The following is a 20,926-nucleotide window of genomic DNA, read 5'->3' as shown; positions in this document are numbered from 1 at the left end:
GATGACGCGCATTCGCCAGTGGATACGAGGTCACGTGGTTTAACGCAGTTCCATCGGGGAACCTATGTACGCACGAGGTGTATGCATCGCGATACGTGACGCGTCTCGACACAAGCTCGCACGCACGTGTTCGAATTTGTCCTCTCATCCAACCGTATATCCTGAATATTACGCGTGCACGTGGCCGCGTAATACGCGACGAGAGTTCTTGCGCGACCCGACGTCTCCTCGACGCGCGTCTCGACCAACGACTCGGCGGCTGCACTGCTCAAAGGCACCGGTCACTAGTCGAGAAATTTCTCCTACCTACCTACGTCATGGAATGAAATAGTAGTCTGAAATATAGAATCTTAGGTTCGGAAAACTTGCGTTCGAAAGAACCGGGTCCTCCTATATTATATCGACAGATACGTTTATCGTCCAACGGTTCTTGCTAACATTAACATCCACGCATCTGGAAGGCGTCAGGCGTCTTGAATTTTCACCTCGACCTCGTTCCTCTCGCTTTACACACGTTGACGTCGTCACCAAGATTATTTAACCCTTTGCACTCGAGAGGCTATTTTCCGTCGTCACGGCGTTCCGTGTGGCAACTCGAGAGGAGGATGAGAGGCGACAGTCCCTGCTTATGCTAGATTTCGACCTCTCCAATTGACGAGAGCGTAGTATTGGTTCGTAAATAGATTCCTTAGCTCTTTATATCGTTTGTTGTGAAGCGTGAAGTGTTACACTTTCAAATGGAGATGAGATATTTATGCCCAAATTCCTCCGAAACTATGGTTCTGGCAACGTCTGCCACGTTGGTTCAGATTCGACGATCGTGGCACAAGTATTGCAGTTTCGTAAATTTAGAAGCTCTAAAGAAATGGATTCGCGAATTTGTTTAATTAATTCGCATATTCTGTAAAAAAGCGAATGAACGAAAGGCCACTTAACCACCTGCGATTTATAAAAACTTTAGTAGACCAGTTGAGAGGAGATATTCGACGACCGCGAGATCGAGCTTCCACGTCGACTGCTAATTGCGATGAAATTCGGTTAAATGGAAAGCTGCGCGTAATTTTAACAGGAACAAAAACGTATTGTAAGGCGTGTTCTTACCGAAACAAAGCAGGAGAAAGGCACGAAACAACTTATTATTGCGATACTTGTGCCAACAAGCTAAGGATGCATCTTGGCAGATGTTTTATAAATTATCGTAAAAAAAAATACAGAAAAAATATTAAAAAATGATATATTCAAAGATGTAAATATATATAGATTATTAAAATATAACGTGTTTTTAAGTTAATTTTTGTATAAAATCATTGTATACAACCTGCAAGACGCTCGTCACGTACGCGCAAAATCTCCTCGAGTTGCTGCTACGCTCGACCGAAAAGGCCGTCGAGTGCAAAAGGTTACCGAGTTAAAGAGTTCACCGATATGTTCAATTTTTCTGATTCGGTGTCTCATTTTAAATGTTTATATTATACATACTTGTAATATATATGCAAGTCGTGCCTCTAACCCGTTAACGGGCCCGTTAACGATAAATAAATAAATAAATAAATAAATAATACATATACAAATAAATAATATATAAATAATAGATAATAATATAGTAATAATAATACATATCAGGTCATGCTATTTGGAGTAATACCGGCGGCGGGTGAGGAGGCGGCGAAGATAGAGGAGGTGCGTGGAAATCCTATTCGACCCGTCGTTCTAGACACGAGTTTCTTGTCGCGGAAAGACAAAGCGGAGGTATCGCCGGAGGTGTTCCGATTAATCTTTCAACCGGCGATCGATCGCTCCTCGACGCGGACGCACCGTATATTTGGGCGTCGTCGATCGTTTAAGAGCCATTTAAACGTAAAGCATGACAGGAAAAATAGACGCGAGGCGAATCGCGTTTCGCTGTTAGAAACGGCGTGACAATTTCCTAACTACCGATGTCGTCGTAGCTTTGGCAATCGACGTATATCCTAGGAGAGCGTGGCACTCGGACAAAATCGGCTCGTAACGCCGGAACACACGCGTCCGGTCGGTTTTGTTTTCTTCCCCCGTTCTCGCCCCCTGCCCCGAATCGAGCTTCCGATTCGTCGAACGAAGAAAATCGATGGCACGTTCCTTTGTCCGGTCGCGTCCACCCACTCTCGGCGTTCGTTTCGAGTAATCGGTTCCGTACTTACTCACGGCAGCGTTTATAAAGCTCGGTGCTCGACTCGTAGCCGCTATTCGTCGTGCTGGATGTCGCGTTTGCGAAAGAGGATGCTGACAACGAGCGAGATAGCCGGACCGGTTAAAGCGGTCCTCTGTTCGAGAAACGAGCGACCCATCCCGGTACGGATGACGGTTTAACAAAGCTCTTGGCCGTCGCTTTGTCTCCGTTCCGAGAGGGAACTTCACCGTATGGTGGACCGTATGCGTGGATAATTATTTGCGGAATTCCGCGAGGAAAATGAAATTTCATAATTATTCCCAGAAATGCGGCTGGTGACGGTCTTTAGAGTTGGCGCGGCCAAGCACGGGAAATGGATCGTCGTGGAAATGAAAATCGCTTTAATAACGCCATTTTCGTCTAACTATAATCCACCGTTACGAACTGTTTGCGTTTTCGCGGTGTACTTTCCGTTCCGATCTTCGTCGGTGCGTCGACGCGCGCCCTCGCCATTTACCGACCGGATAAAACGTCGATCGAGCGATTCCGTTAAACGGAACAGACGCCGCAGGTGGAAACGTCGGATCACGAGGAAAGTTGCGTTAATCTCGTTGGCGCTCGAGGCACGCGCGTTCGAAAGCTTCTTCCGCTTGAAAATCGAGGATCCGTCGAGGCACTGCTACGGAGTTTCGGCTTTGAGCCGCGCAGCGAAACTCGCGTTCCCAACCGAGTTTTGGTTTACCGGGTTGGGAGTTGTGGTGGCTTAAGCGAAATTCGAGAGTAAATCGGGAAATTAAATCGTAAATTACGAAATACGTACTTCGATTACGTTCCTGGATTTTCGTGGTTTTGGCCCTCGAGAACCTGCAACGTGAAAACTTGGACGCTCGAGCGATTTCTCGAGCGCGATATATCGCGGCAGACACACTGCCGTAACGAACTCGAAAAGTTCCCGACTGCCACCGCGCGGAAGAAAACCCGGCGAACGATGCAATGCGGGGGCTCTTCGGAAACTTGCCACGTTTAACGGACGAACAAAACAAACGAGTCTCTCGCTTTGTCAATTTTCGAACACGACGTTTTTCCTAGCGTTCCGAAACTCGGACGAACTCGCGCATTTGCAAGTTGCGCTGTTCGATAACGAAACGGAACCAGGCTGCCGACTCGAATCTCGGACGGTAGCTAGAGGGTGCAACGTAAATGGATATTTCAGTGAGTTTAAGTAAATATCGGTCGTCAGATCCGCGGTTAAAATTCGTTTAAGGCTACGGTTACATGGCACGCGTATTTGGACGATGCGTCGTTCGTCGTCGAATCGAACGCTTTAAAATACAAAATTTGCATATTGGTCGTCCGATGTCGTTCGATTTGTTGCGACTGAGGTGTCCAGGTCCTTCGAACGAACGACGATTTTTTTGCTAAGTGTTTCTTTACTTCTATCTGCGTGGAACATAAAGAAAAGATGCGGGATTTATCCGGAAATGCTCTCGGATTTTTCTGGTCGATTAATCAGATGTGGAAACAAAGTAGAGATACGATATTCTCTATTTTTCTCTTTTAAACAAAGCATCTCCTTCTCTCGTGTCAATCTATTATTTATTTGCACGGTTTTTAATAAAGGATTGTGCAAGAAATAGGAAGAATATGTTGAATGATCGGTATCCACGTATTTTCTAAGAATACGTGCAGATATAATATTTTTCATTTGAACAAAGTAGATTCAAAGTACGCTTGTTTCAACCCGTATTCTTAATTATGCCAATTGCTACGTTCACTGCCTGCACTTTTTTCCCGCGAATAGCTCTTTGTTAAATCACCTTGTGCACAGATGGTGGTTTGACGTCGCTTTTCTACTTTTATGTTATGTTTATATGATCGCTGCGTTGTGTATATCGTAATCGAACTGTGACCCGTTAATAAATAACATCTTAATAAATTTACTTTTCCTCATATTGCACCTTTGTACCAAAGGGTTTACCCCTTATTATTTACGTCAATAATAACACACATTATTATTTTTATTAAATGACATTATTTGATTTGTGCTCTTTGCGAGCTATTCGTGGACTCGCTGTGTCCACCACTTTCCTTTAACGATCGTTATCTGCAAGTTGTTTCAATAGGAAACAAGACTGTGAAAGCATTATCCTTAGATCTAATTTCTCTTTTGGAGAATCCTTACACTCTCCTGAAGCTTGTACGTCTCGCTGGTGTTACACCATGTAGAATATGCCTCTTGGTGTCATTACCGCCTAATGACAAAACCCAATAGCAATAAGAAACGTAAATCTAGTAAAAAGAAAGAATTGGAGAAGGTGGCTTCTTAAGAAACCCCACCTACAAATATCCTCTTGCAAATGATGATCGTGGTTGTGTCCCAATTACGACTACTTTCGATATGAAACCTTCGAAGTAGCGTTGGACTATTAGCGAACCTTCCCTCCTTCGCAATATTATAAATAATAAAATCGATAGCTCGCGTTTGTAAGACTTGGCCAACTTTAACGTGGCCATATTTTATGTGCCAGTTTTTAAGTCGAAATTCGGTCGCACTAACAAGTTTGCTTGCGACTAACAAGTACGTGGCTCGAGTAGACTTATTCTTGAATTTCCTATTATGATGGAAGAAAATCCCATTAAACATACGAGTAGCTTAAAGTTATCATCCTAAGCAATTCTACTTACCTGTCTATTCTTGTTTAAACTTTGTATAGCAGTATACTTGCTATTATTTCCCTTTTAACGTCGATATTATTTTAAATAAATGTATGAGTAAATAAAATTAAATTAATAATGGTAGCGTCGATGAAGTCAAGAGAGGAGAAGATAAAAATAATGAAAGGAAAAAGCAAAAGGAGTATACATAGACGACGACCTAACGAATAAAATTAAATTAATTATTAAGTCCATGTCTATCTCGTAAAATGCAGAACTGATACGTAACTATAATCCAAAACGTTTTAAACAAATCCTACGTTTACGCTTTCTGCGGATTTTTTAGCGCATACAGATGCGACACGTGTCTGCGGACAATCGTCCGTCAGCGCGGACTCGGACTTAAGACGTTGAACGAAGAACACGGTAACGGTGAAAATCCCTCGTATCCGCGAGGCAGTTGGTTTCTAAATATTTTTTGCGATATAATCGATCGGGTTGCTTTTTTCCAGGGGAGAAGTCTGGCGGATATACCGGGAAACCATTGCCAACGTACAGGCCGGCCTCGCAATTGGTTCCCCTGGGAGGAGCGGCGAGATTATTTTGCGAGGCATACCTGGGGAAAGTCGAGCTTCCGGACGCGAAAAATTCGGTAACCTGGTCGAAGAGCGACAGCAACGTCACGTTACCGAGTCACGGCAGGATCGCCCAGCACAGCGTGTCCAGGTGAGTCCGTTTCCGATTCGTCCCTTTGAGACCTCGCGTCCACTTATCGCGTATTCTACAGGAAGGTTTCCATCTAAACGTCTCTCGCGCACCATGTAACGACCATACGACGTTCTTGTTAATCGATCCGTGTGCGCGTTCGGTGGAAACGATGCTGAACGTTAAAACGGACGGTACGAATAATCGCGACATGTACCTGGTTAACGTCGGTGAACGAAGTGGAAGCTCGTTCGACGAACAGTACGCTCCTGGCCATAAGTCAGCGGACAATTTCTCATGTTCGGCAAAATGATTATTCGAAAATAGACACGACTTTTTGATTAATTTTATTCTTTATCTACGGGTGGGATATTCGATCGAATTAGAACGCGCATGATTTTGTACCTTAAAATAATCTGTTATACAAGGTGGCACTCGCTTTGCTCATTGAACGAATATAATACGCTTTGCTTGTCTTCGTTCATGAGATATTTTGTAGACGCAGCACCCATCGAAAATGTTGAAATACTTAGGTTTGGAATAGAACGAGTTCGTCAACAAATTCGGGAAACACCAAGAACCATTGAAAGTGTAGCCGTCTACAGACTTGCCTTGAAACGTAACGAATATATTCTGTAAAGGTAATTAGGTAAGGCAAGATCGAAACAGAAAATTCGTCAGATGTGATAAACGAGGACAGATAGAACGTACGTTTACGTGAACGTTTTTTATCCTTCTTAAGTGCGCGATTACCTTTCGAAATGGATCTCGCGTGTTCCTTTACAAGGCTGTCTATATATTACGAAATGGAGTATAGCATTTGCGCGGATGTGTAGAAATTGCGCAATATCAAAAGTATGGTACGTTCTAACAAACATTTTGTCGAAAGTAGGCGACTTACGAACACTAGGCGTATGTATTGGGTTGTCCGAAAAGTTTCTTTCGTTTTATTAGGAAATAATAGACGCACAATGTTTTTTGAATTATGCACGAACATGATAATAGAAATAGGACGAAATGGATCATACCTAATTCAATAAAATAATATAAAACAGAAATTCTTGTTCATCTATTATTACCTTATGAAACGAAAGAAACTTTTCGGACAACCTAATAGTTTGCGTGGACGGTGGCGCGTTGCTGCCGAATTCGGCCGGTTTCGTACGGGCCACGACGAGCGGCTTCCATCGAAATCGAAAGGTCGATCGATAAGGGTTGGAGCGCGTTCGATGGACAAGAGCGCTTGATATCAAACTGTTAATTAAGCGGCACTTGCAGGGGAGTATCGGAATTTGGCTTTGATCCGAGGCGAATATCCTGCTTGCAGGAAGCACGCTCGCCGCCTGAATCGCGTACGCTCCAGGATCGGTTAATAGAAGCGTGGCTAACGAGAGATACGTAATGAAATACCCGTGGTCATTATCGCCGGAAATACGGATTTCCCACTTCCTCTTTACTGATTGCAAAAGGAGGGGTCAGAGGTTGCACGAAGAAATTCTCCGCAATGAAGAACGGTCGATCGAATCGCGTCTGGATTACGTTTCAGGATTTAAAACGTGCATCACTCGGTCGAATAATGTTCCGTAACACGACTCAGTCATTACACGCTCGTCCATTTCATCATCCACGATAATCATTTGAGAATAGAAATTTTTTATACTCTAAAGCTCCCATACATTTTTGCCAGTTTTATTTCTCTGTCCACGCTTTTCTTAACACATTCGCTCGGGACCCCGAAATAATCTCCAAAGAGCCGTTACCGCCGTGTCGAAAATTAATCTTTATTTCCATTGATTGGAGATGATCAGTTCTCATCTTGACAACCAGTTTTTCCTATCAATTAGCAGCGGTGGCCACTGGCCTTGCCTCTTACCGAAAATTCCAACTCACGGATCCGCTTGTCCCATGCTCTACGTACACCCATCTCAAGCTTTTATCTTTCCCATACACAGTAAGACGACACGGTTCCGCGTAAACTTAACGTTTATCCGCACGCACAGTCTTCGAAGGTGTTCTTTGTGAAATACATAGTTACATTTCAAGTTTAACCCTTCGCATTCGACGGCCTTTTCGGTTGGGCGTAGCAGCAACTCGAGGCGATTTTGCGCGTCTGTGACGAGCGTCTTGCAGGTAGTATACAATGATTTTATACAAAAATTAACTTAAAAACACGTTATATTTTAATAATCTATATATATTTACATCTTCGAATATATCATTTTTTAATATTTTTTCTGTATTTTTTTTTTACGATAATTTATAAAACATCTGCCAAGATGCATCCTTAGCTTGTTGGCACAAGTATCGCAATAATAAGTTGTTTCGTGCCTTCCTCCTGCTTTGTTTCGGTAAGAACACGCCTTGCAATACGTTTTTGTTCCTGTTAAAATTACGCGCAGCTTTCCATTTAACCGAATTTCATCGCATTTAGCAGTCGACGTGGAAGCTCGATCTCGCGGTCGTCGAATATCTCCTCTCAACTGGTCTACTAAAGTTTTTACAAATCGCAGGTGGTTAAGTGGCCTTTCGTTCATTCGCTTTTTTACAGAATATGCGAATTAATTAAACAAATTCGCGAATCCATTTCTTTAGAGATTCTAAATTTACGAAACTGCAATACTTGTGCCACGATCGTCGAATCTGAACCAACGTCGCAGACGTTGCCTGAACCATAGTTTCGGAGGAATTTGGGCATAAATATCTCATCTCCATTTGAAAGTGTAACACTTCACACTTCACAACAAACGATATAAAGAGCTAAGGAATCTATTTACGGACCAATACTACGCTCTCGTCAATTGGAGAGATCGAAATTTAGCATAAACAGGGATTATCGCCTCTCATTCTGCTCTCGAGTTGGCACACGAAACGCCGCGACGACGGAAAATAGCCTCTCGAGTGCAAAAGGTTAAAAACCCTGTGCCAGATTCTATTGAAATATCCCTATCGTCTTAATGGAAATAGAGAATCCTTGGTGTTGATACTAGTCGAGGCGCAAACTTACGACTCTCGTTGACGAGTCTCAAAGCCAGACGCGTCTGTGTCTGCCAACACAATCGAACAAATAGCGCTTTTTGAAGCGAATAGAGGAGAGAGCGTACGTCGTGTGCCGTGCGCCCGTGCGCGCAAAATCGTGAACATGCAAACGATCAAATTAACCCGATGAAATATCGTTCGTGCGAACGGAGACGGTTATCGCGTAATCGTCGCGTCGGCCGCTCCGTGGTGAAGCTCTAGCAGCCCCGCGCTATTCGTGGTTTCCGCGAATGCAGTTGGTTTCGCCTGCAACCTCGTATCTCGGGGGAACATTTGGAAATAGCGCGCTGCAAACTTGTCGTCCAATTAGCGACCGCGCGCCTGGTGCACACCGATATAACGCGCGGCAGCTGAGCCGGGACACACCGAAACCCGTAACGACAACTCGTTTTCCCGTTTTACCAGCTCCGGTGCGCTTCGATGTTCGACGTATCATCGTGACAAGATGTTTTTGGTCGGTCCGGCGCGTAAAAAGGAATCGTCGCGGGGGGTACTTGTCGCGATTGAACAGGCGCGTTTACTTTAACGTTAACTTTAATTGGTCTCGCCGTGGAACGTGCTCGGATACCGGAGAATGATTGCGATACGGAGCGCGTCTGCGGAAATCGACGTTACGTAAACGCCGTTCCGCGAACGCGCTTTCACTCGACCGGGTGTTTCGTCGCGTTGCCGGCTCGCGTGACTGGCAAAGGAAGCTCGCACGATTTCCTTGCAAAACACTGGCTTGCATAAACGTCGGATCGGTCGACCTGCCACGATCGCGGTACAAAAGCCGAGGCCGAGCGAATGACCGAAACGAAGAAAGTTTAGGATGGAAAGGCAGCCGGCGGTTGCGCTCCAGAGGAGTCTCTCTCGCAGGGAGGATCGACGAGCGCGATCACGGGCCCGGTGGTTAGCCTTTTTGCCGTCTCCAGGCATTACACATATAGAGGTAATAACGTCGAGACAAACTCGGTAGAGTTCAGCTGGGGCTCGACGACCGCGAGAAACCAGACGAGGACGAAATCCGTTCTTGCACGCAAAGCGCGAGAAAGAAAGGACGTGGCAGGTTGCGATGCGCGGCAGAGAGAGAGAGGGAAGCGAGGCAAGAAATTCCAAGGAATCTTGGCCTCTCTCCGCTTGCCGCCGCCCTTCCACGTCGCAGCAGCTCCGTCATTACGCTGATGATAGCCTCGCCTGTTACCTCGGTGAATCGGCCCCTTTTTCGTGTGTCCCCTGGCTGCTGCCACTGCTGGCTGCTGTGATAATACCGATTCCTGCGATGGTTACAAGCCTCGCTCGACATAGCTCGCAACTCGACCACCGCTCGTGAAGGGGAAATGGAAAAACGTCGGCCCGTAATTGTCCGCGTCTGTCCGGGAACGCGTTCGGTCTGCAGTTCTTGTAAGGTTTTGCCGACTCGTCGTTGGTCGCCGTGAAACTTTTAGTCGCTCGTAGGCGCGCGGCCGCGCCTCGTGCAAGAAATCGCTTTATTAGTTCGGAAGCGAAGAGTGAGATTGAGAGAGACAGAGAGCGATCGCGATGCCGTGCGACCGAGCGGAAACCGAATGTCGGCGAGGCAACGAAATTGAGCGGAGGAAAGGGCCGGCATTGTCCCTGTCCATTCTCGGATTCTCGGTGCATACGATCGATAGAGGCTATTCGTCGCGGCGGAGACGCTTCTAGCTGCCAATTACGGTCTATCCCAAGCTTTGCCGCTTTCCGCCTATAGGCACCGTCCAATCGATCGCCAAGTCGGTTTCTCGTTTCTCGCGTGAGAACCGGACAGCAGCTCGAACGCGGTCTCCCGCGACGCTCGACTTTGCGAGTTTGTGGGGGCAAAGGGAAAGTCCGTGAGGTCGCGCGAGCACGGTAGAGAGAAAGAGAAGAAGAGGGAAGAACCGAGTCGAGGAGAACGGAATGGAGCGAGAAACGACGCGGCGCGGCGCGGCGCCAGGGTCACGAGCTCCTCCGCGGTTGGTTAGCCAGCCGGTTCTTCTACCCTCGATCTCTTTCACTCCGCTTGCTTTTTGTCTCTCGTTTTGTCGTCGAGCTCTCGATCATCGTGGCAAGATAGCAAGGTCCGTCGTCCGGCCATGGGTGGTCCATCGAGCTTCTCATATTCTAAGCGACGAGTCGCCTCGCTGGTCGGCCGGGATTAAACGAGATCGACGATACCTGAAACGACTCGTCAGCTCTCTCTCTCTATCTCTCTTTTCCCCTCGTTTTCTCTCCATCTCCTTCTCTTCTTCAGCTTCCAATTTATATTCCATTCGCTTTTAATCGAGCTTCCATTATGCGCCGGTGGATCGAGTAAACGCGCGAGGTCGTACAGCGTCGAGGAGACGCGATGGGGAGCTTTGGAGAATTCGCAGCCCGATGGACAGAAATCGAGGTGGAGAAAACGAGTTTCTCGACGTAACGCGATCGATCGACGAGACGCGTTCATTCCCTTTCTCCGCTCTCTACGCTCTACTCGGTTTCGCTAGCCGGAAATTCGCTGACGGGACCACGATTTAAGTCGGCGCAAGAAGGAAAGTTGGCTATTCGTCTTAGAGAAGCAGGAAGGGGAGCCAGTTGAATGCTCGCGGACGTAACGATGCCGTCGGAGATTCGTAGGTTTTACGCGCGCACCTCGCGGAACTTGGGGGAATAACCCGTGGCAATCTTCCAACTCGTCGAAGAAACTCGGACCACCGGAGACTAAGGGAACGACAACGACGACAAGAATCGTTTCGGGAGAATCTGTCGCGAAGTCTCGTTCCTCGTTTCGCGACACATCGTCGAACGTTCATCGAGAAGGAGAGAAATTTTTCTCGGCCGCAAGAGCGGCAACTTTCCCAACAACGTCGACTGCTGCGCAGCAAGATCGCTGTCAAACACGATATCGAGTATGACGAATATTCGCGATAATTATATCGATTGAAACGACGATACTTTATTTATATTTTACACTCCACTCCGTGTTACGGTATAAAATGGGCTCGCAATACACTGAAGAATAATATCGAAGCAATAACGTTGGTTCGCGCGGCCAGTGTCGCAGCGTAATTTCTTCGTTGTCGACCGATCGACTACCGATCCACTGCGATCGATTCGATCCTAGGCTCTGATATATCTACCTATACATATGTTATTATTAGCGTTAGGATTTGAGTTGGGGTTAAGGGCGTGAAACGAATCTTCGTTGTGATTAGACATTGTCGTTATGCAATAGAGAAGATATTGACTAGAGCAAATGTGATTGTTACAGATATCGACAAGTAACCGTGGTAATTAGATACTCGAGACGCTAATGACAATGATCCTAGGTCCGATAACGAATCCGCGGTCAACGGGATAACAGATGTATGTTCTCACAAACTCTAAGTCCGACTCTTGGTTAACAAAACGTGAAAAATTCGTAAAGACGTTATTCTTTCTCGCCGATGAGGTCGCACGAGAGAATGCCTTTCCGTCGCGATGATGCCACAGAGGAAAACTATGACGGAGTGTGTCTAAGGGCACGAGATCATCGGATTCGTGGAGCGATGCCTTCGTCCAGAAGGTGAGGGAAATTGACGTTGCTGTTAATTGGTCAATTTCCATATTGGTGGTTAGAAAAGGATGCTAGCTACCCTTGAGGGAGAGAGTTGCTAGCGAAAGCGTCGTACGTGAGAAAAGAAGATTTCTCATATCTCTCCGCAGTAGGTGAGAAATTTAGGGGCTGCGAAGACTAAGACTGTTCGTCAGTTTGACGAACCTCGGCTAAATAAATTCTAAGATTTATGGCGGGTCCTTAGGCTAGCTGAATATGCACTGTGGAGANTGCATCGACATCTGGTAATCATCTTGTTCAAAGGATGCGGTCTTTGTGTAGCAAGCCACGGGACAGAATCCGTTGGAGTGTTTACTATCGCGTGCCGCTGCTATATTTTTTCAAGGAGAGCTATACGGTTACTCTATGCCTTTGTTTAGGTAAACGTTTATCCCTTGACCGCGGCTACGTTGGCGACTGATTGTCGCCTGGAGCCCAAGCTCACTGTTACAAATCTCGAATAAACACAATCGGATTGAATGACAATTGTTTAATTATGACTGTGGTAAAATCTGGATTACGATATTACGGGATTTCCCCCAAGTTCCGAAGAGAGGCTCCGGTGTTCTTTCATCTCCGACACATAGATAGTTATACGGATCGTTGTCGAATATTCAGACGTCTTACGCGTTGGCATTTTGCATCGGCGAATTATCTCGACGTACGATTACTAAACTATCGCGAATCTTGCCGAGCAGTCGCTAGACGCTATACGAAGAAACTAGAAACCGAGGTGTCGTGCGACTCGAGTTCGTCGTCGAGTGCGTTTCTCTCGTGACGCATTAACCGGCAATGCGATGATCGATAGAGTTCGCAGGTGTGACGAACAGATTCCGCGCGATCGACGACTATTCAGACTCGTAAATCTTAAGCGGCCAATACTCATCGACTAATAGAGACGAATTACACGCGGTCTCGTGGGCCGTGCGCGCGCTATGCCGCGCTATGCTCCGCGTCGATGCGGATCTATTAACGTTGATTGCATTCGAATGCAAATTCATGGTGGAAGCGGCCGCCCGCTAGCGCTAATTCATCACCGACTGAAGTACTTTCGCCCGTTTCCATTCAAGTCGTAATTGTCCTGGACAAAGCAAGGAGAAAGCCAGCCCGTAAGCTCGTTTCAGCGTCGCTGCACTGATTTCCGGGTCGAAATAGAAAACGAAGGATAGCAGACGGTATTTTCGCGAGCATCGGGGCGAAATTATCGACCGAATCGGTCGAACAATTCGCGACGGTGGGCGAGTCAGCCAGCCACCCGGTCGGTCATTCGGTCGGCTGATGGAAGAATAGAGCAAAACTATCGAGAGGAGAGAGTCGGCGGCGGGAGGGAGGGTAGAGGAACGAGAAGACGGTTGGGAAAGGATAAAAAATCGGTCGAGTGTTTCCAAAGCGACGTGGAAGGAAATAAGATGGAAGCGGAGAAAAAAAGGAAGGGGCAAAGAACGATGAAATATTGAAAAGTGTCGAAGAGGAACAAAAGGAAAAGAGACAAAAGGGAAGGATCGAAGAGAAAGAAGTAGGAAGCGAAAGTTGGTGGTAGGGCGGAACTGAAAAAAAGTAGCTGAGGCGAAAAAACGATGGTCGACGAAGCCAAACGTCGGCACCGGTACAAGTGGCAACGCGTAGCATCGCCTTGCCAAGATATCGTCGTGCCGATGAATGGGACGCAATTACCGAAAAAGGGGACGGGGATTAATTGTAACGTCGTTGCCGGGAAAGGTAGAAAACGGCGCGGAACGGTGACGAGATGAAACGCGCGACGAGCATCCGGCGAGTACGGAGGAGAAGCAACGAGCTGACAGAAACACCGGAACAAAGGACGGAAACGTGCCGCTGCTTCCTCCACGATATTTCCACGCAGTCGGTGAATTTTACTCGCGTCGAGTAAAACCAGAGGAACAGAGAGGTTGGCTCAATTTTCCCGTGGCCTGGAGTTTCGGAGAACTGCCGCGTTTAACGATACACCGACGTGTGTGGGAGACGCGAGTACACGAAGAAGGTCGCGTTCCGCGATAGATGGTCGGGTATTTAGCTTTCGACCAAGTGAAATTCCCGTAACGTAGCGCGGCCTCGCTTGCCGTCGGCCACGGAACCGTGGCGACGCGCGGCGAAACATCTGCCGAGTTCCCCGACAGTGAAAAACAGTCGGGGCGCGACCAGTTAAATTTCCCGCGTAATCCGTTTAATTCCCCCCGACGTGGCGAATTAATCGGCACGCTAGAACCGGAATTAATATTAATGATGCCGTAATAACGGGTCCGTAACTTAATTCCGAGTCGTTCCGCTCGAATAATACTTTTCCCCTGGGGGGGAAGGAGACTGCGACTAAACTTTGCCGATCGATGAAATACCCCGAGATACGTTCCTCTTCCCTTCTCGCGCGACCTACGTTCCCGCCTCTGCCTGACTATTTTTTCATCCCTTCGGAGCACGAGCCGAGCGAGTGCATCCGCGCAAACTTATCCTGTCGGGAGGAAAGAAAGGCTGTCTGCCGGTGCATCCTGCCATGGAGTTGGACCCATGGAACGTACTCGCTGCGAAATTCCGGCTTTTCTTTCACGCCAGTTTATCCTTCAGCAGCCTCTGAAATCTGCTCGTCGATGCGTCTGTCGTCTTCGCGTTTAATTACGATCGAGCATATTCGCAGGAGCAAAACGTCACCGAGGAAAGAAACATCTTTTCTCCTACGCACATATTCGTTCAGATTTTTCTTCCTACCCTGTTTCTGGCACACCGTATATACATTCCAAGCGCGAATTCATAAAATCTTGTAAAACATATAGAGCACGTTTCCCCCATTTTCTTCTTCTTTTTCCTTTTCCCTCTACTTCTCGTATCGTCTCTCACAGTTTTACACCTTGGCATCTGTTCCTCTTGCCTGTTCGTGTTCTTTACATCTTTGTCGTTATTGCGCTGCCGTCTTTTACGCGTTGTACGCTGTTTGTACTTTAATGGGAATTTTCTCTCGTTTACGAGATAAACAAATAAATAAATAGAAAAGAAGGGATCGAAAGGAAAGAAGGACGCGGACGGAAATAGAGATGCAACGGATTGAAAACGCGGCACGTCGAGTCGGAACAAAAAACCTTCTACCTTTTTGTAGCGGCGGCGATATCTAGACCGCGGCAGAGACAAAGCTGTGTGCGGTAGAACGATACCAGACGGAAAATCGACCGAACTCCGGAGGAAATTAAACGAAACCGCCGTCGAATCGATCGATCGAAGCGAATAGAAAGGGGCGAAAGCGACGGCAAGATCGAAGTTGGTGGATTCGTTTGCACGATTCGAACAATGTCCCGTGCGAGGCAACACGAAACGAATCATCGATGGAGCGCAGAATGTCGAGGGGAGCGGGGAACCGCGCGGAATTCGCAAAACGTTACGATAGCCCGTGACAAACTGATTAATTAACATTTAACCTTTTGGGTAATTCGATTTCAGGGCGAACAGAGAAGCGAGTGAGCGCGAATGGAAACGCGGGACAGCCCGGCCGCAATTTACTCGATTAAATTAGCGTATTATCGGCCATTCGAATCGATTCCGGCACGCGGTCGGATTTCGGACATTAAAGCGTATGGAATCCGAAGTATCGTTTCGCTCTGTCGACCATCTCCGTTATCGCCACGCTTCCAGGAACCGTTCTGACAGCCCACGATTTTCCGCTATACTTTCCAACGAAATTCACCGATGAAACTCGTCGCGACCCGTCCCTTCGTTTCGATATTTTTATCTCTTCCTCCGTCGGTCTTATCAGCCACCGCCGGAGCCAACGTATCCGCGTGAGAGACTAAAAACGGGACGATGTGGGGCGAGCGAAATGAAGAGAAATTGCAACGTAGACACTTAATCCTGTCCGTCCCGTGCCTACGCACGCGAAACTGTCTCCTCGATAGAAACTTAATCTGACCTGAGCTCAGCTGGCTGCAATTTGACAGACGAGTTCTGTCTGTCGGGACAACGGGGATCTGTCATCGCGGATTACAACGTGCCGTTTAATTATTTCAGCCCGACCGAACCGAGGGCCGAATCGGCCCGAACCGAACCGAGAGCCGAATCGGCCCGAACCGAACCGAGAGCCGAATCGGCCCGAACCGAACCGAGTCGGGCCGACGCGCACTCTGGCAGGAAATTACGTCACGCGTCTCGTCGCTTTCGAGCGCGTTCGAGTTTCTCTCGGTTGATTACGAGGGAAATGAAGCGCGGCCGGGATCCCAAAGCGCGCACGCCACGCATCTCGCCGATTGTCTGCCGCAGCAAAGCAGAAGGAAGGAAACCATTCCCCCAATTTATAATCCATATATACTTATATCTATTCCGTTTTCCCTACGATGTATGGCTTTTCGTGGCAAAGAATTTATCCCTACTATTATCCCTAAATAAAAAAAAAAAAAAACAAATAAACACTCGACGAGATGTAGCGGAACGAGTCGCGGACGGATTATCGGCCGGATACGAGTTGTCCGTCGATTTCGCGTATCAGTCGTGTTCCACCCTAATTGGTAGCCTCTCGTCGAGAAATTCGAAACGAAAGCCTCGCTTTGCTGTCAGCCACAGAAACTGTCTCTCGCGACGCGCGAACCACCTTCGAACTACCGTCAGCCGATTCGCGCGATATCGCGTCTCCTTTCCGATCGAGCGGCAACGCGGACAAAGTACACAGCAAGGGAGGAGCGGTTTAACCGTTTGGAATACGTATCGCTATGTCATGCGAAATTTCGGAGCCGCGTGCGTCCGTTTTATGCAAATAGTAAATAGGCGAACCGAAGGGAACGGAAGTCGTTGGACGCGTTCCAAGAAATCCCGCACCTTAACAACTCGCTCGACGGAGTGGAGTCGATTGGTCGAGCAGCGGGAATGGGACGCGGCCCTGGTGTGGGCCGGTGCCTCGTGAGATATTGATTTCGCGCGTGATCGCCGCGCGACTAACTTTTCCGAATAAATATTCAGTGGCCGGCGATCGACGTCTTAAATTGCCAGAATCGAACGTTCTTCGGTTCCTTTCGACTAACGTGGCTCCGAACGGGTACGTTACCGAACGGATAGATGTCAGTCGTTATATCGCGATTAAATGATATTTGTTGCGAATTATCAACTTAAAGAGCAATCGGTCAGGCCAAACCGTTCGGTCAATATCGCGTACCTTGAATTACTTAACGCTCAAGGTGGAGGGGGTTTAATAGATCGAACGTTAGTATAATTTAGCACTTTATTTGCGCTTGTCGTATAAAAGCAAAGTGTGATGTTATGAATACAACGGTGGTAAGATCTTGTCGAGAGTGAAGTATTTCACCCGCACGGTACGATGCCGAGCGGGGTTTTTCCCTGACCTTTAAGTCATTAGGTTTACAGCTCGGGAAGGACAGATAATTCGGAATTTCTCAAAAAAGGGAATGGGCCCGTCCGAGCCATAAACGGACGGCCGCTCAAAATCCCGAACAATATTCATTCCAAAGTAGAACTTAATCCGAATACTACAACTACGACGTTTAAGCTAAGGTAGCGTCGCGGTCAACTCGTTCGTGCGTTGCGAATAACGGGCCAGACCATCGTGGTTCATGACTGTCAACCATTCGTCAATTCGATTCTTGACTGGCTTTTACTGTAATTTGTCTCTGGGCGCGGTGATATCGTTCTTCGTTCTGAATGAACGCGCCAACAAATTGCTCGGAGTCCGTTTGGTCGCTGCTCGTGGAGTCCGCGCGTGCAGGAACATCCGCTTCGTTGGAAGGTATTCCTGGAAGCCGCGGCACCTCTGCCGCCGCCCTGCCGCCTCCAATGCGAGTATACGACTACCTGGATAGTTACCCCGATGGGAACTGTCCAGGATTGTTTGTTCGCTTTGCATAGCGCATTTGGCTGAGTTTTTTCACTGTCGAAAACGCTTTCGCGGACTGCCGGCCGATATTTGCAATTCCGCCCGGTATTATTCGAAAGATTAAAACCACTGGCGAACGTGACGTTGCCGCGTTTCGGCGACATCCCTGAAAATCCTCCGATTTGCGAGCAAAGCCCGTTGGCGCGCGTATTCCAGGCGATTCGCCACCACGCGGGAAAAAAGATCTCGATCGTCGTGCTGTGTGTTTAAACCGATTACCGCTTCCACCGGAATCGCGCCGGACGCCCGCCGTTTTTCGTCGAAGCGCGTTCTGTCTATAAAAGTAAAAGCGCTGTTGCACGCGCTTTCTCCGAGTAATCTCGCTTTTACTTTTATAGACGACCGATCTCTGTTGAGAAGCGCGTCGAATTTGAGGCGATTCGGGGGGATCGAAGATGCGCGTGGCATTCGAGAAAATAATTCTCCATTCTGATTGTAACAAAGGACTAACGTGTCGATTTTGTCTTACTCCTTGCTTACCCGTTATTCGCGCGCCGGTGATCGCCCATGCCACACCCTTGTTTACGAGAAACTAATTAACACTTTGACTGCCACGCCGAAATCACATGTTTCGCACAGGACGCCAGAGGAGTATTTTTATTATTCATAGCATATAATGGCGAAATAATAATAAATTGTTGACGTAAGACAACATTCTTCCCCAACGGACCGTGTATCTTATTGGTGGTCACGGGTGACGAAAGCCTTGGTAACAGTTGATCAACGAGGCTTCGTCTATTTCAACAAACCATTCGCATTCGTTATTTCGTCGTAAGCAAAACGTGCAGAATATATCGTTGAAACGTGTAGAAGACATTAGTAAATAGTATTTGCTCATTCTGTATATAATAGTAAGGTGCGCATTTCTAATTTCAATTATATGATTATAAAGCAGCATTTATGATTATTTTCTGAGATGCGTTTATAATAATATTCGTAGATTACCCCTCAAACATATGGATGCAAACACAGTGTACTATTAGATGCAAGGTTTGTTCTCATTTTTGTTTATCGATGTGCTAGTAAGAATGTTTAATTGTTCGATGGGGCGCTTTTTATTTGAAAGTATCTTCTATATGTCGGTTATATACAAACGCCCTCACTGTCAATTTTCATTCAATTTTTACAATTGTAAGAAGTTGAAGCCTCACCAATGACACCAATGATCACCGTGGCGTCACAGGAGAAACCGTGGCCGACCATATATGAGCAACGTGGCAGTCAAAGTGTTAAAATCGAGCAACGCTAACGAAAGTCTTTCAATTACCTTGACCACGCGACTATCTCAAATTTGCTTCGATGCGCAATCGATCGTGTTGAAGTGGGTCTCACTTCTCGGAAAACTCTGCGTCTTCCTAGTGTTTAGTTTTTGGCACGACGATTGTCTTTACAGCGGCTTCTTTCGTCTCTATTATAGTACATACAGACAATGTCGACGATAAAGCGCCGAAAGGGTGGGAAAACTTCAATAGGCCTAACGGCCATCGATATATTCCGGCAGCGCAGTCGTTGATAGTTCACTGCATTAAATTCACGTCAAATAATCATCGTTTCCTGCTTAATAAATCCATCTATCAATAAATTATCACATAGGATAGAAACAACTAATAGAAGTCCTAATTTGTAACATTTCTGAATAAAGAATTTCTATAATACATTCATGCACGCATTTGCTCTTTCTATTCCGAGATACATAAAGGCTCAACAGATCGCAATCTTTCTACTACCGTTCGCACCTGTTCTCTTTCACTACGCGTCCAGTCAATTACGTACTCTGTCGTTTACGCGCGTATTCGCGCGCCATTCAAACAATCGCCACACCCGCGGCGACCAACGCTGTCGGAATTTGTAAGAAAGCCGTTCGCGGAATACGCGGAAATCGTCGCTCGTTGACGGCGCGACGCGCGCTCCAATGGTTCGCCAGCGGCCGCGCCGAGAGAAAGCGACGAAACGAGAATGACAGAGATTTAATTAAAATAGACGCGTCGTTTCCGATCGTCGAATCGAGTCGGACGGCAGGACAATGAGTAGCGAATTTATCGGTTTCCCTTAATTAAACAGGATTGACCACGCAATGATACGAGTAGCGATATCGGTTGGTCCGTCGATGAAGAAGTAGGGGAAAGCGCGGTGTGAGAACGAGAGACACGGAGCAGGAGGAAGAGGGGGAGGGGAGGAAGCAGGGCGGGGAACAGAATCGTTAGATTCATCGATTTCCCGTCACCTTTTACGAGATTAAAGCCCATTCGCGTACACGAGATCGCGTAACGCGCGTTTCTCCGAACACTCTATAAATTCCGAGCCGTTAAGTCGATTTAAACTATTTCAATCGACGAGATACTCCGAACCTTCCCGGCCTGTTCTCTGAACTGCCGTTAGATCCGACCTATCGATCTTTGTCCCCGCGGTTGATCCCGGAGATGTCACTACAACGGCCATGAAGCCGCGGCTAATTTAGCTTAATTTAATTTAATTTAATTCAATTTATCGATCTTACAAGTGAGAAACAGTTTGTACAATAACGTTAAATAAAGAATTAGAACGCGAATTACAGCCGTGTGGTATTAGCACGACGTACATAGATCTACGTATGCTCTACACTCTACGTTGCTCTATGTATATTTATACCAGAGGTCACGAACGAAGAAAAAGAAAGTATAAAGGGCACGGTATATGATGCGTAAGAAACGCGATGAAACTATCTGCCCTCTCCCATGTTCGGGCCACAGACCAGGCCGGGTCTTGAACGTAAGAAACGATTCGGAGAAAAGATGGATGAAAAGTCAAAGATAGTTAACCAATGAACAGATTGCCGGCGCTGGAACAAATCCGAGTTATAGTATTTGGAAGGTATTTAGAAGGTATTTGGAAGAGGTCTGAATAACAAGCCGAATCGAAAGGTCCGAAACCCGTCGGTACGTTAAAATCCATCAGCGCGATGACCCGTGTTTCG

The 20,926-nt window shown here is 47.0% G+C and overlaps 1 protein-coding gene across 2 annotated transcripts in view; it reads left to right on the top strand.

The window, feature by feature from the left end:
* Positions 1-20,926, top strand: part of LOC122572405 (single Ig IL-1-related receptor-like) — a 136,293-nt gene that overhangs the window by 96,816 nt on the left and 18,551 nt on the right. For both annotated transcript variants that reach the window (XR_006318444.1, XM_043737337.1), the window contains exon 3: positions 5,314-5,527. Coding sequence is in view for 1 of the 2 variants with exons in the window: in XM_043737337.1 (XP_043593272.1) it covers positions 5,314-5,527 (214 nt within the window). In the remaining variant the exon portion in view is untranslated. The remainder of the gene's footprint in view (positions 1-5,313; positions 5,528-20,926) is intronic.

This window comes from Bombus pyrosoma, linkage group LG11, assembly GCF_014825855.1.
Source record: "Bombus pyrosoma isolate SC7728 linkage group LG11, ASM1482585v1, whole genome shotgun sequence".
NCBI classification, from domain to species: domain Eukaryota; kingdom Metazoa; phylum Arthropoda; class Insecta; order Hymenoptera; family Apidae; genus Bombus; species Bombus pyrosoma.
This window is presented reverse-complemented; position numbering and strand designations above follow the sequence as displayed.